The sequence below is a fragment of the Phyllopteryx taeniolatus genome, chromosome 8 (assembly GCF_024500385.1).
Source record: "Phyllopteryx taeniolatus isolate TA_2022b chromosome 8, UOR_Ptae_1.2, whole genome shotgun sequence".
Taxonomy (NCBI): Eukaryota; Metazoa; Chordata; class Actinopteri; order Syngnathiformes; family Syngnathidae; genus Phyllopteryx; species Phyllopteryx taeniolatus.
Window position 1 is genome coordinate 22027755 of NC_084509.1, and position 14509 is coordinate 22042263.

Genomic DNA, 14509 nt, shown 5'->3' on the forward strand with positions numbered 1-14509 from the left:
AGCATTACAATCTGCAGCTGTGTATTAGATTAGAATATCAGAAACAATGTCCAAGAACGTGGGCATTTCCGTTTTGGTTTACTTGAGCGTGCAGGCCTGCAGGTATGTCTGTGCTTATGAATCTTACTATATGAGAACTCTTTTCTCAGAATGAATTTTACAGAAATGTGTCAAATCACAGGGTGGGCATGTGAGAATCACCTCTGGTTCATCTTGGTATCAAACCCGCGCCCTTTACAACAGCTGGCCGGCCAAAAAACAGACATCGGCAGTGCAAAGAGAAAGTTATATCGTCAGAATATCGTGAGCCTGGTTCATTCACGGAATTCGGTCCATTCATCAGAAGAGCTGCAACCATGTGATGCCAAACTGACTGCTGGACAAAATTTACATCCACAAGAGACAACAACGACACTCATTCAAAGTCAATGGGCAGCCATTTTCAGGTCTTTCCGGAGATGCTCAATTGGGTTTAAGTCAGGGCTCTGTCTGGGCCATTCAAAAACAGTCACAGTTGTTCTGAAGCCACTCCTTCTGTATTTTAGCTGTGTGCTTAGGGTCATTGTCTTTTTTGAAGGCGAACCTTGGGCCCAGTCTGAGGTTCTGAGCACTCTGGAGAAGGTTTTAGTCCAGGATATCCCCTTACTTGGCTGCATTCATCTTTCCTTTGATTGCAACCAGACGTCCTGTCCCTGCAGCTGAAAAAGACTCCCACATGATGCTGCCACCACCACGCTTCACTTCTTGGGACTGTATTGGACAGGTGATGAGCAGTGCCTGGTTTTCTCCACACATGCCACTTAGAATTAAGGCCAACAATTTCTATCTTGGTCTCATCAGCCCAGAGAATCTTGTTTCTCACCATCTTGGAGTCCTTCAGGTGTTTTTTAGCAAACTCCATGTGGGCTTTCATGTGTCTTGCACTGAGGAGAGGCTTCCGTCGGGCCACTCTCCCATAAACCCCCGACTGGTGGAGGACTGCAGTGATGGTTGGCTTTCTAGAACTTTCTCCCATCTCCCGACTGCATCTCTGGAGCTCAGCCACAGTGATCTTTGGGTTCTTCTTTACCTCTCTCACCAAGGCTCTTCTCCCCCAATTGCTCAATTTGGCCAGACGGCCAGCTCGAGGAAGGGTTCTGGTTTAACCCAAACGTCTTCCATTTAAGGATTATGGAGGCCACTGTGCTCTTAGGAACCTTAAGTGCAGCAGAAATGTTTTTATAACCTTGGCCAGATCTGTGCCGTGCCACGATTCTGTCTCTGAGCTCTTCAGGCAGTTCCTTTGACCTCATGATTCTCATTTGCTCTGACATGCACTGAGAGCTGTAAGGTCTTAAATAGACAAGTGCGTGGCTTTCCTAATCAAGTCCAATCAGTATAATCAAACACAACTGGACTCCAATGAAGGTGTGGAAGGATGATCAGAAGAAATGGACAGCACCCGAGTTAAATATGAGTGTCACAGCAAAGGGTCTGAATACTTATGGCTGTGTGATATTTCAGTTTTTCTTTTTTAATAAATCAGCCCAAATTTTCAACAATTCCTTTTTTTTCTGTCAATATGGGGTGCTTTGTGTACAAATGGCTGCAATATAACAAAGAGTGAAAATTTGAAGGGGGTCTGAAAAGTTTCCGTACCCACTGTGTGTATTTATCTTTGTCTTGGAACACAACATTATAATTTAACCTATTACAATGATTCAATCACCCATGGGAACTCTCTAAGAGACCAGCACATTTAATTTACTTTATCGTACTTGTAAAGGGGCAGATAAAATTAATCACTATAGTTGAGGAAGTAATCTGCCCCCTCTTAACAAAACTCATCCAAATGTGCCAGTGAGTCACACTACCTGTCTACTCATTCCCCAAGTCTAACGTAATGACAATCAAGTTGAAATAGTTTCCTGGGTTCGCCCCACTATAATAGTTCTGGCCCACACGTTCATACACAGATAGTGTAATTTCTGTAATTTATCTATAAACAGACGGCAGATATGTTACGATTATCCTGGGAGTGGTACACTCAACCTTCATCTCAATGCAACCTAGGAATGTATAATTAAGGAAATGGGTACTTCTCAAAACAACGGAAGGCTTTCATTACTGGATCAGGAAGTCCATACCAGACAGCCTGCATGTGTGCCGTGTTTACGCCACAGTGGAAGCCACTGTCAAATGAGGGGAAATAACAAGACGCTGAGAGAAGCCCCTGATAGCTGAGATAGCTAAGAAAAGATGTGCTTAAAGTGACGTGCACTCCAGCTGGAGCGTTCTAAATGCAAACACGCAAGTAATAAAAAAGTTTTCCCGGAGACGAAGAGGAATGAGATGCACGTAAAACAGGCATGGTGTAACCTGTGGCAGCAAGTCGCAGCTGAGCGCCTTTCTAAGCGTCGCTTTGACAGCTACTGCTTTTCAAAGGACAACATTAACAAGCTGTAACAAGGCTATATTCACAACTGAAAGCATTTTCAAATGTTTCGCCACAAAGGACAGGAAAGGACTGCATTTCAATTTTACAGGCGCTCTCTGCAGACACCCTTTTCAAGCTCCAGTTACAAACGCACGGTATAAAATGGCACACTAAAATGAGAAAAAAAATAATCATTTGAACTTTATACAAGGCCAGTATTGTTAGCCTGAGCTTGCAGAGCTCCTTGTGCTGCTGTGTAACCAACAACCATGACTGTCTGTTAAAAAGGAAACAGGCTGAAGGTTTACTACTAGAACGAACAGTCACCTGTAAACCTCTTAACAGCCATCATCCTCCACTTTTGGTCTTTGCAACAAATTAGCCTTTTCAAGAATAGGCCATTCGATTTATCCGTGTGCAAAAAATAGTATTCATCCATACAAACCGAAGCTAAATTGAGTGAATGTTCAGGAGTGAAAGAATCTTTGAGGCCTTATTATTGATTCGAAGAAAAGGCCAGTGTTTTTCTCTTCATAACCGGTTCCATGCAAGCAGGAGTGATATTAATTTGCGCTCCTACAATGTGCAAACTGGTTGGAAATAAGATCACTCAGTAGAGTGTTAACCTCCACCAAAGACAGATTATAAGAGGCTGGGTACACCCTGGATTGGCCAGCAGTTAATCACAGTCTACATATTGACAAACAATACCTTTGCATTCACAAATATGGGAAATTTAGAGTCTTCAATTAACCTAAGAAGCATGTTTTTGGAGAACGGGGAGAAACTGCAAGCTCAACACAGGAAAGACTGAACTCAACTGAGATAGAAATCCAGAACCTCTGTGAGACAGATCTGCTAAACACGACTGTGTATGTAGGAGAAATGATGATATCCTTACCAAAGTTTGATGTGTTCCTTAGTCAATATTAGATTGCCATCTGATCATCAAAATGTCTGATCGGTCATTGTCATACGAAGTAATTTGTGAGTGGCATATCATACCTGCACATAGTCTATAGTCCCCCGTCGAGACACTGCCACCCGGGGGCATCATACTCTTCATCCTTAAGGCTTCTTCAGGGTGGTTGAAGCGAAAGAAGGCCGACTGACCAAAACACAGCATGCAGCCTGTAAAAGAGCACATGGACATCAGGACAGGATATGGTAAGCATGCATAACATACACAAGAAAAATATATAAAGACATAATGGTCAAAGTTTCACTTGGCACTCTGTAAAAGTGAAGACTAAAGACACTTTGATTTGATTCGGGAGAAGCTGTTGTGATCAAGGTAAGAACAGGAGGCATGGAAAGTCTTAGATAACTACCGTTATTTCCAAAAGTCCTCTGAAAGAGCAGAAGCTACACCAAGCGTATACAGTGAAATTGTGTTTCATATCGAAAAACAGAACAGAAGGATCTTCTGGCTACTCCCTAATGAAATCCCACTGGTTTACAAAGCTGAGATATCGGATGCCCCTCACCACAACAAACCTCTCCGACAGCAAATACACCCAATTAGAAAGATAAGATGAACTTTCAAAAGTGCTGTCGCTACAGTAAATGTAACAACCCTTAACTTCATTTGGAGATAGGAGTTAATGGCAATCTCTATAACTGCCCTACTATCACCATTATGTTTTTTTGTTAGGCCTGTCATTGTATTATTTCTCACAGTGAATATACGTACTTTAAGGGATCAGGGTTGTATTAGCCTTTTGGGCTCTTGTTTTTACTCCTAACATTTTAATCTATAATCTGATCCGCCAGTCTACCAGCAAATGTGGCCATTTTGTTTAAATTGACTGACGTGGTCCTGGTTATGCCAGGTTAAATTCTCAGCTCACTGTGTGGATGGGAAGTTAACTTTCCTTCCAAAATTCTGCCATCAACATACATAATCCTGTGTGTATAGCGTGACATTGCTTAGCACTATGCATTTCAAAAGTAGAAATATGTAATACAAATAAAGCCCATTTATATTAGTAATGAAAAACGCTCCATTATGGTGCCTCTATTTTAAACAATATCACTGCGGTAGTAACAAGAAGAAGTTGACAATTTGGGAGAATTGGAACAATATAAATGTATTCATGTGTGGTTAAAAAATGTAATACCTTTCTTCTGGGGAAAAGAGTAAGAGGCTTTACATTTACTATTTTCCAAGCTGCAAAAAAATCATGGTGCATATGCATGGCATGTCTATCTACAATATATACACAATCTATATTTGAAATGTCCAGAGACATGACCTACATAACTCATTCAGCCCAATCATGGTCCACAATCTCCGGTTCTGGTTTCCTCTCACGTCCCAAAGACATGGATAGTAGGTTAATTGAAGACTAAATTGCTCGTAGGTGTGAATGTGGGTGCGAATGGTTGTTTGTTTATATGTGCCCTGCGATTGGCTGGCGACCAGTTAAGGGTGTACCCCGCCTCTCGCCCAGAGTCAGCTGGGATAGGCTCCGCCACGCCCAAGACCCGAGTGAGGATAAGCGGCACGGAAAATGGATGGAAAGTATTTTCCTGCAAGGTATGTGGCAAATAACTGTACAATTTACAGGAATTTCTAATAGTGCAGGACTGCAAAACTACAATTACAATAGTAAACATACTGTATTGATAAACTGTTGTAACTGTTGATATTTTTGATCCACTTCACTACACACTTGGACTTCACTTGTATTCACTTTCAAAGGATGATGCAGGTTTGGAAAAAAAAAAAAAATCTGCACAAAAAGTGGACTGAGTATATCCTCTACTAAAGTACACGGGCACTCATTGGGAAGCAGGGTGTTTCTCTAGCCAATCAGTCTCCAGCTACTAGGACTAACAATAAGCTCAATTATTGGCAGTCTCTGGGTACCAATTAATGCTCATCAAGTATTAGGAAGCATAGGAACATCCATAAACGTATTATGATGGATTCCCCCTCAGTGATGGAAGCATCACATAACAGATTTGAAAATAATTACTTGATTTACAGTCCAGTGAGATGCAAGCCATGTATCATACACAAGAGGGCATAAATCAAGGATGGTTCTTCATTATAGAGAACTTAAACAAATGTTAAGAGTGTAACTGCGGTGGTTCATTTTGAAGATACTGGCCATTTAATGGCAGTGCTGTGGGTGTAAATATCAACAGGGAACAGACAATGAATAAATCAAGTACTGTTTTCACAGTTTCAACTTAATCATTTGGGAACATAAAAAAAAAAAAACTTCTGGAAGAAGCTTATGTGCCAGGAATTTGTCTCAGTGTGATTTTAACTGTTAAGTTGATGAAAATGGGTGTCTGTTCTAGCTGTCAATACCAGAACCCAAGCAAACTGTGGAAGGTTCACTCCTTATCTCCAGCACAGAAAAAAAAAATCTGACATACCATTGCCAGATCAAAGAGACAGGGTTAGGGCAGTTCATGAACCCTAACCCTCAGCACCCCTTAAAATACCCCTGAGTTTTTATTTTAAGACTGAAAGGAATTTATGTGAAAGATGTTTGAGGGGACACAACTTTACCACCCTGAGACATGAAAAAAATTACTTCAAATATTGAGATTTGGAAATGGTTAGACTTGATAAGTACATTCATTTGAGCCCAATACACGTTCTCCATTTGAAATAAGAAACAGAAATAGTCCATTGCAGGGCTGGACAGGATCTAGAGATTTTATGATATGTGTATATTTAAAAACAAAATTTCAAAAAACGGATGAGTTTGAGACAATATAGTTTATAGCAGTATAAGTTTGTGTTCCAAACACTAAATACTAAATACTTGGTTCAGTGATTCCTCTTGGTTGGCTTTTAACTTTTTCCAGTGCTAAATATCGAAATATATGCAGTATCAACATTTAGCCAATATTTACTGGGATACAACTTTTGGGCCACATTAGCCCTATTCCAAGGTTTAACCGCCGCCGCTGTAAAATCATGGTACAGGCAATGTTTGAAGTAAAATTTGAACATCCACAACGGTCATACTAGTGTAAAAATAGGTTAACCTATATTGGTTTTAAGACAAACACAAGAAACCGCTCCTTAATGATAAATCTCAAAGGCGCAATGATAGAGGGTGGTTCACATATCCTCGTGCAGCTGAAATTTTACCTTATTGCCCCATAAACATTTTGATAGTTTGGTAGTTGCAAGAAAATGTGATATATTATTCTCTCGTTTTCTGTAAACTTGATTACGCTACTTACTGACAACAGTGGCAATTCATCGTTTCTATTCATTGTGGTACTGATGCGTTACACAAGGTAAATAGGAGCTCTTTTGGCTTGCAGAAGAAGTAAGGTGACACTTATCTTAGCTTCACTTAGCAGTAAAACTGACCCGGGTGTCATTCTATTGCAGACAGCCCAAACTCTTTGTTTCATGAAAAAAAGTGTAACATACACGTAACGCGAAAGTTAATAAAAGACACACATTCAATCAATTACAGGTAACATAAACACACATGCGGCACGGTCGCCGACTGGTTAGCGCATCCGCCTGACAGTTCTGAGGACCTGGGCTCTGTGAGTGAGTATGGCTGTTTGTTTATATGTGCCCTGTGATTGGCTGGCGACCAGTTCAGGGTGTACCCCGCCTCTTGCCCAGAGTCGGCTGGGATAGGCTCCGGCACGCCCGCGACCTTAGTGATGATAAGCGGTTCGCAAAGTGAATGAATGCATAAACACACATGATCAATATTACGGTAATCCTTATCATTCATGAACATAAAGGATTATGTTCAAGATTTTATGGCGCAATCCATGTTGGGAGCACACGACTTCAAAATTCTGCTGCATACAAAATACAGTACCTTTTCCATGTGACGTCCACCAAAATCCCATGATACAGTGGAAAATGTAAGGCATTACTGTAAAATCACTTTAAAGTATTTTAGTGTAAGGTATGTGGTAAATAACCGTGGAATTTAGAGGAAAGTCTAAAGTGTGGGGTGTCAGTATCCTTCCAAAAGGCACTTTGCACATTTATCAGTATTAGTTCTCTCAAGAGCTGAGCTCAGCGAAACAAGCTGTGGTCAAAAATGAAATCTGTATAATCAACAAATTCTCTCCCAGCACTTTCCAACAGGAAAACCGACACGCTGCCATTTTAATAATGACACTGCACTAAGTAATATCGCATAGGACTTGCACTGTTGGGATTGGCATCACAGATTGGAGGATGAGTGGAGATGTGTGTGCATGCAATAAAATCCTACCCAGTAATTAAATGGATCGTCTGACCAGTGTGGTGGAGAGCAATGTCTTCCTCAGCACTCCAGAAATGATTCATCTAATCTTCTCTACATTCATTGCAGTGAGTGCACACTGTGTAACTGTAAGAGCAGCATCTTTCAGCACCACAATGTTCTACAGACTCTGTTTGAAGCAACCAAAGCCAAATTCTTTCCATAAAGTGCTTTGCATTGGAATAGGTCGTAACAATTTCCACTTGACAGATCGCCAGGACTAAGGGCACATACGTGGCAAAATGATTGTCACGAGGTCCAATCCTCCCACAAGGACACTCCAACCCCACTCTAATAAAACTGCAGGACCATGTAAATGTGTTATAGAACACAAAAGGGCTGATTGAGTCAAGGTGAATACCCATCACCCATATATACAGTAGGAGACGCCAGTCAGCAGAATAAAACTGTGCTCTTTTTGCCTTTGAGAGAGACGCCCCTATGTATGACTCATTTCAGATGAGAATTATTTACCCAAAAATTAATAATGCTTGACGTTTAATGACATACGCTAACGTCCAAATGCTGTGAAATTATTGAAAAATACAGTACAGCAATAATGTGTGTTTTGTGTTGAATGTCTGCAATGTTTTACAATCCACTATGTGGTTTGCCATATGCACACAGATCCCGCAGATTCAGCCATTACACTGTCAATCAAATTATATAATCCGACATTCTGTTGCAACTACCAATCATTGTCGATCACTTTGCTGTTTGTTTATTTGTAGTAACACACACAATTTAAATGACTGTCATTGACTGTGATTCATTTATGTATACTTGTATAGTAGTTCACTTCCGCCTAACCTTTTTTTTTTTTTATGATGGAGTGTGCTTAACTCGTACTGTATAATGAATTTCTGATAACAGTCACATGCAATTACGTTTTCTCTTCTGTATTGAATATGCAATGTTAGTGATTGAGAGAAAATATACCATTGTGTTTTAATTAATATGAAGAAAATGTGTAATTTGCCAATGACAAAATAGAAAGGATTTGCCTTTGCTTTAAAAAAAAAAAATGGAATATTTCGATTATAACTATTAACAGAATGTCAAAGCTGACAAGACTAATGAGAGTAAGTATTCCTTTGGGACTACAAATGCATATCCCTGTTGAGACCACTTTATGGCTAGAGTTCTACGTGGCATTAAAAGAAGCAGCTGGACCTAATTGAATGTGTCTCCGGACCAAAGTTTCCATCGTTTCTCTAATAACACGTCTGTGCTCCAACCACTGGACCAATCTTTCCAGCACGTAAGCTTAGCCTCAAGAATATTTGCTTGAAAGATTAGATGTGAGGAAGCAGAGGTGGTTAGAAGTGGAAAGCTTCAAATTCTTGGACAGTGAGCTCACAACAAGTCAGGAGGTTCATCACAGTGTTACACGTATGCAATATTACATAATGATGCTACTACATTAAAGCATGCAAGTCACTGGAGACTGTCTGTGCCTTGCAGTCAGCCTCTGACTGCTGTCACAAGTTATTCCCTCTGCACCATGCTGCCTGTCACATGCTGCAAAAAAACATTTCATCCAAGGCCAGCGCACTCCCTTTCTGTAAAGCAATCATTTTTGTAAGCAGCTACTGTAGCTCTCACTTCGAGTGGATTGCCAAAGTCGTGCTAACGTTAAACTGGCCACGGTCAGACTTTAATTAATTACAGGTTAACTATAATGAAGCCGCCAGCACGGAATGTTGCTCAAGCGGCAGAGAAGTTCCAAACAATAGGATGGCCATAACCGTGGTTGACAGTTGCTATGGAACGCTCAGGTTAAGGAAGCTATAGGCGAAGGTGAAGAAGTCAAGCCCCCCCCCCATGTTTTTCAACAAGCTAGGCGCCATCAAATACAGGCTCAAATACCAGAGGAAGAATGCTTGGACGGGAGTATAAAGGAGGAGCGTGATCTTTGACTGTATATTCACGGGAGTAGCAGTTTGAATAAAGACAATTTTGAAAGAAAATTCTTGGTGGTTACATTACTTATTTCAGTCAGAATCCACAGTAGTACTAGAGCACCCTTACCATTCTGTACCACTGGTAGGGTATGGCCAAATTTTGTTTAGAACCTTTTTGGGTAATGAAAAAACTGAACCAAAACTGTACCTCTTGGTGGCTTTTGTACACGGTGGGAGGACGTATCCTATAGCACTTTGTTAATGACAACGCTCTGTGAACAACACTCACATCACAGTAACCAGATGATTGTCTAGTAGACGCCTCACAATTAAGTGTCAGTGGTTGGTTACCACTTGTCTGAACAGATGTTCCCTGGTCACACACGCCCCATTTCCTTTTGTCACAAATGAAGCCAATCCCCCACTGGTAAACATGTACCCAAAGGCAAACAGATGCAGACCCAATCAAATCAACCATGACTACAACCCATCTATTTTAGGCCTCCAGGTGGGCTGAGTAAACTCAGCAGCACAGCCCACCTCGATGTGTTTCTCTCATGTGGTTCGCCAGATCATTTCAAAACACATTAAAGCTAACAGTGCAAGTACTGATCTCAAAAATTCCACTTGATAATCAGCTGCAAACTGAGTCAGTTATTTTCACAAATTTCTCCAATTAGACTATTCGACTAGTAGGAATATTTTTCAGTAATCATGTTCAACTACTGTGCCCTGCGACTGACGGTGTTGAAAATGGATGGAGGGATGCCACTTTTCCACCACGCAGCACCAGTTTAGTTTGGCTCAGTTCTATTCGCCTCTTGGAGCCATTGTTGGTTTGTTTGTTTTCCAAAATCCCCCCAAAAAAGAAGCTACAATCATTAAAACTGAAGCTTGTTTCTACTTCTGTCACAAGGCCTGATCGGGTCACAGTGGCAACCAAAAATAGCAATGTAACAGTAGATAGAGACAGTGAGGTCTGCTTATGTCAGTACGTGGTGGTGGGGAGTGTCTGCAAAACTGGACCCGTGTGTGTTGACTGTCTATAAACAGAACTCGCTACATGTGGGGGTAATGTTTGAGCTGGTGTAAATGTTGCATTTATACAGACCAAGCTTCATTCTAAATTGTTTTGTACTTGAGAGAATGAGACATTTCTGTTTGAGTGCGGAAAGCTACAGTTGCTGAGTTGAAACTAAAAGTGGACTTTACCACCGCTTCATACATGAAAATAGAAGCAAGCAACAAGTATACGGAATGAAATAAGACAAATCTTATTCAATGCTTAGTCAATGCAGTGAACAATCATTTGTAATTACTAATCCAGAAGAAAATTCGACCCCCGTGGTGTTATTTGATTGGGTTTGAATCTGGTGAGGAAACACAACACTATTACAGGCAGCCGAAGGATAATAATTAAAGGCAGGTCATTAATATTATGACCACTGAATAGCATTGGGGTCCTCTGACATGACAACAACCACGTAAAAAGGAAACTTCTATCTTTTAAGAATTTTGATCACAATACAACTAGTCACAGATGACCGCAATGTATCCCACCAGGCATCTTGCAATTGTACATGATGCAGTGTATAGTATTGTGCACCATATTAACGTAGCTTTGTTCAACAGTATCAATTGTATGATTTTCTTGCTGTCTTCAGACATGTACAGTTGGGCCTAAGGCTGGGCGATTAAATGATCAAGATGGGGATAAATTTCCCGTCGATCTCGGTGATCAGCTGTGTTGTGTAGTGCCTCGATCAAACAGGGTGGGAATGTGCGTGACAACAGCCAATCAGAGTCGTCCTTTTCCTGTTCCATTTCCGTTTGCAAGTCGTGGGGGTAAACAGAACCGTGCCTCCTTGACTGCCCCGCCCCTTAGCGAAGTCGAAACTCCCGGTCCGACTCAGCCGTCGTCACGCGGAGCACGGCGCATTGGCAATAGCCACTCTTCGGACCAGGAATGGAGGCAGGAGGTCGCCACGCAAGTTTCCATTGTCGATTGTGTGGCGGGTGTCTTCAAAGCGACATAGAACAATGCTATTAACAAACAGATGTGCAAGGTACGTTAGTGCCCTCAGAAACGGGCAAAATTGTGTTTATTCATTTGAAGACGTGCCACCACCGACGTGATTATGTGGAAAGCATTAAAACATGAGAGCGCAGTCAGTACAGCCTGTCACTCACTGCTGCCAGCACAAGTGGCAATACAGTTCATTTAGTTCATTTGTATTGTTATCAAAGATAATGCACATTTGAAAGTAGCAATAATAGCATCAACAATAACAATCGCATCATAACTGGAGAATGATAATGTTTACAATCCACGTGTCTTCATTATGCCCAAGGGGGTAGTTTCTTTATGTTGTATCTTGTACATCCAAAAATAGTAAAACTAGTGCACTGTTGTGATATTTTTCTACATTTTTTTGCACCGTTGAGTAAAAATAGTTCTTCTAGTTTTTCTGTATGTATTTTATTTGCCTTATTTGTTTAGTTTGCTAAAATGATGTTGGGTTTTAAATATAGACTATGAGGAGTGTTGTTAACAATAGGCCTACTTACTACATCGCGCCTCCCTTAACTACTCTCTTGTTTTGTTTTTCCGTACAGATGCTTTCAAACCGGCTACTTATTTATTTTTAATTTTTATATTATAAAAAAAAAATAAAAAATAAAAATCATGACAGTGAGTAATTGAGATCGGACGACAGGAACAAATTAATGAGTGATTAGACCTATATGTATTTGGAGTCACTGATGGTGTAGTAGTACATTTGCCACTCTCAATGTGAGAACGAAGGTTTGTCTGTCTCAGTCTATGTGCCCTCCGACTGATTGGCGACCAGTCCAGGGTGTAGCCCACCGTTCGCCTGTCGTCAGTTGGGATAGGCTTAGACTCCCTGTGACCCCTGAACAGGATAAGTGGTATTTTTTTTAAAAAAATGACTTTGTGACTTTGCCACCACAGTGGATTTGAAACCAATTAATAAATTAATGTATTAATTAAATAATTTAGGTGTACAATTGAAGCTTCAGGAAATTGAAGCTTTCGACTGACACTGCCAGGGAGGTATTCATTGAACAATAGGTTTTTAAGTTTCAGTGTCAAAAAATGTAGCTTTAATACTACTGTGTCCATACTGTATTAAGACAAATTGGTAGAAGTGCTCCTGTAAAAGCAGCATTTTCCTCATCGGCAACTCGCGGCCACAATAACAGCGACAAATTCTGTCCAGTTTCCATATTTCATCTGCATCCGAGAAATGAAGCCTTTGGTACATAAGACAACCAACCCCACTTACTTTAAATCCAATGAATGACAGTGTCCTCTCCCTCCGCTGTGTACATAGCCTCTGCAGCTTTTCAGTTAAAAAAAAACAAACCAAAAAAACACGTGCATGTCTTCTGACTTAGTACGAATAATTTAAGCAACAGCTGTGTTTATGGGCTTTGTCTTCACGTTCTTTTGTTATGTTAATCCCACAGACACACACAAACAAACTATTGACTCATGGATGCCGCAGAAATTGGAGCGATCTCAAGCGGCAGCTGTCCACTTGTTCACTCGTTACGCGCCGAGTTTCTCCTCTGGTGCGTTTGCGTCGGCACATCCCACCTCCAACTTTAAATGTCTTGATCGTCTTTTAGTCCAATGGGCGGCGAATACGTTCTCTCATCCAAGCGGTTGCCTGTGACTAAACAGCCAGCTCTCAGCACCTCCTGAGCCCGCACACACTCGAGAGAGAGGCCGGGTTGCCAGGGGGGAGGAGCAAGAGGAGGAGACCTGAGGGAGGGGGGGCGTGGCATTATCAGAGGACACACCCCACAAGAGGAGAAAAAAAAGATGCTCCATGTGCTACAGTAGTATGGATTGTGATCAATGCTATTTACTTTGTCTGAATATAACCATCCATCCATCCAATGAGAGTCAAAATGGATTGACAGTGCTTTGGAAAATATCATCTACCTAAGATACATTAAAATTAAAATATTTGCGATGTAAATAAATCAATAACAAAAATATATATTACACTCAATTGGTCCCTGCAATTATTCTGCAATTTAAGCCTTGCAAATCGTGTACCTGCGTCCAAACTGAATTTCTATTGCAGCCGGGATTTCAACGATGCTGTCTTCTGATGTGTTGAGTAAATCCCAGAGGATTATCGCACCGTGCTCCCCAACACCCAATCGATTAGTACAAATAATAGTTTTTAACTCCGCTGTCTTTATTTGTCTTATTTGTCTACAGTACATGAGAGGGGCACTGTAATAGAAACACTTATGTTGCATTACAGTTGTACACCGCTCCAAACTACAACCAAAACAATGTAAATTTTGTTAATACTTCTCTGGCAGTGTCTGACATGTGTAACATCCATCCATCCATTCTCTGTGCTGGAGCCTATCCCAGCTGAGTTCAGGCAAGATGTACAGTGCATCCTGAACTGGTCGCCAGCCAATCGCAGGGCACACATAGAGAAACATCCATTCACACCTACGGACAATTTAATCTTCAATTAGCCTTCCATGCAACATACTATATGAACATAAAACCAAAAGTTTGGAAACTGGTGTTAGTTTGATTGATTAGATAGTTGTGGTAGATTGTTGATTCTGGCCAATAAATGTGATACCAAATTTGGTAGCTTTTTTATTTCGCTGTCGAGTGCATTAAGGGTCATATGCGTTAATGCAATGGTTCTCAACTGGTGGGTCACGACCCAAAAGTGGGTCACGGACACCTTTTCAATGGGTCGCAAGAGCGTTATTAGGATTCCCACATAGTTTCTAGGCAGGACACACCCTGCTTCAATATTACTAATTCCAGGACATGCACTGCTGCACTGTGATTGGTGTTGTTGCATCCCTATAGAACACGCCCTACTGAAGGAAAAGATTAAAGATGTGATTTAAAACGTGACTTCAGT

The 14509-nt window shown here is 41.0% G+C and overlaps 1 protein-coding gene across 19 annotated transcripts in view; it reads right to left on the reverse strand.

Annotated features, from left to right (window-relative positions):
* LOC133482804 (pleckstrin homology-like domain family B member 1) overlaps positions 1-14509 on the reverse strand; it is a 118903-nt gene that overhangs the window by 59867 nt on the left and 44527 nt on the right. For 18 of the 19 annotated variants that reach the window (XM_061783363.1, XM_061783367.1, XM_061783369.1 and 15 more), the window contains exon 5: positions 3422-3547. In XM_061783363.1, the coding sequence (XP_061639347.1) occupies positions 3422-3547 (126 nt within the window). Of the gene's footprint in view, positions 1-3421; positions 3548-12880; positions 13189-14509 lie in introns of those variants that run through there. The other variant, XM_061783378.1, reaches the window with a different exon arrangement.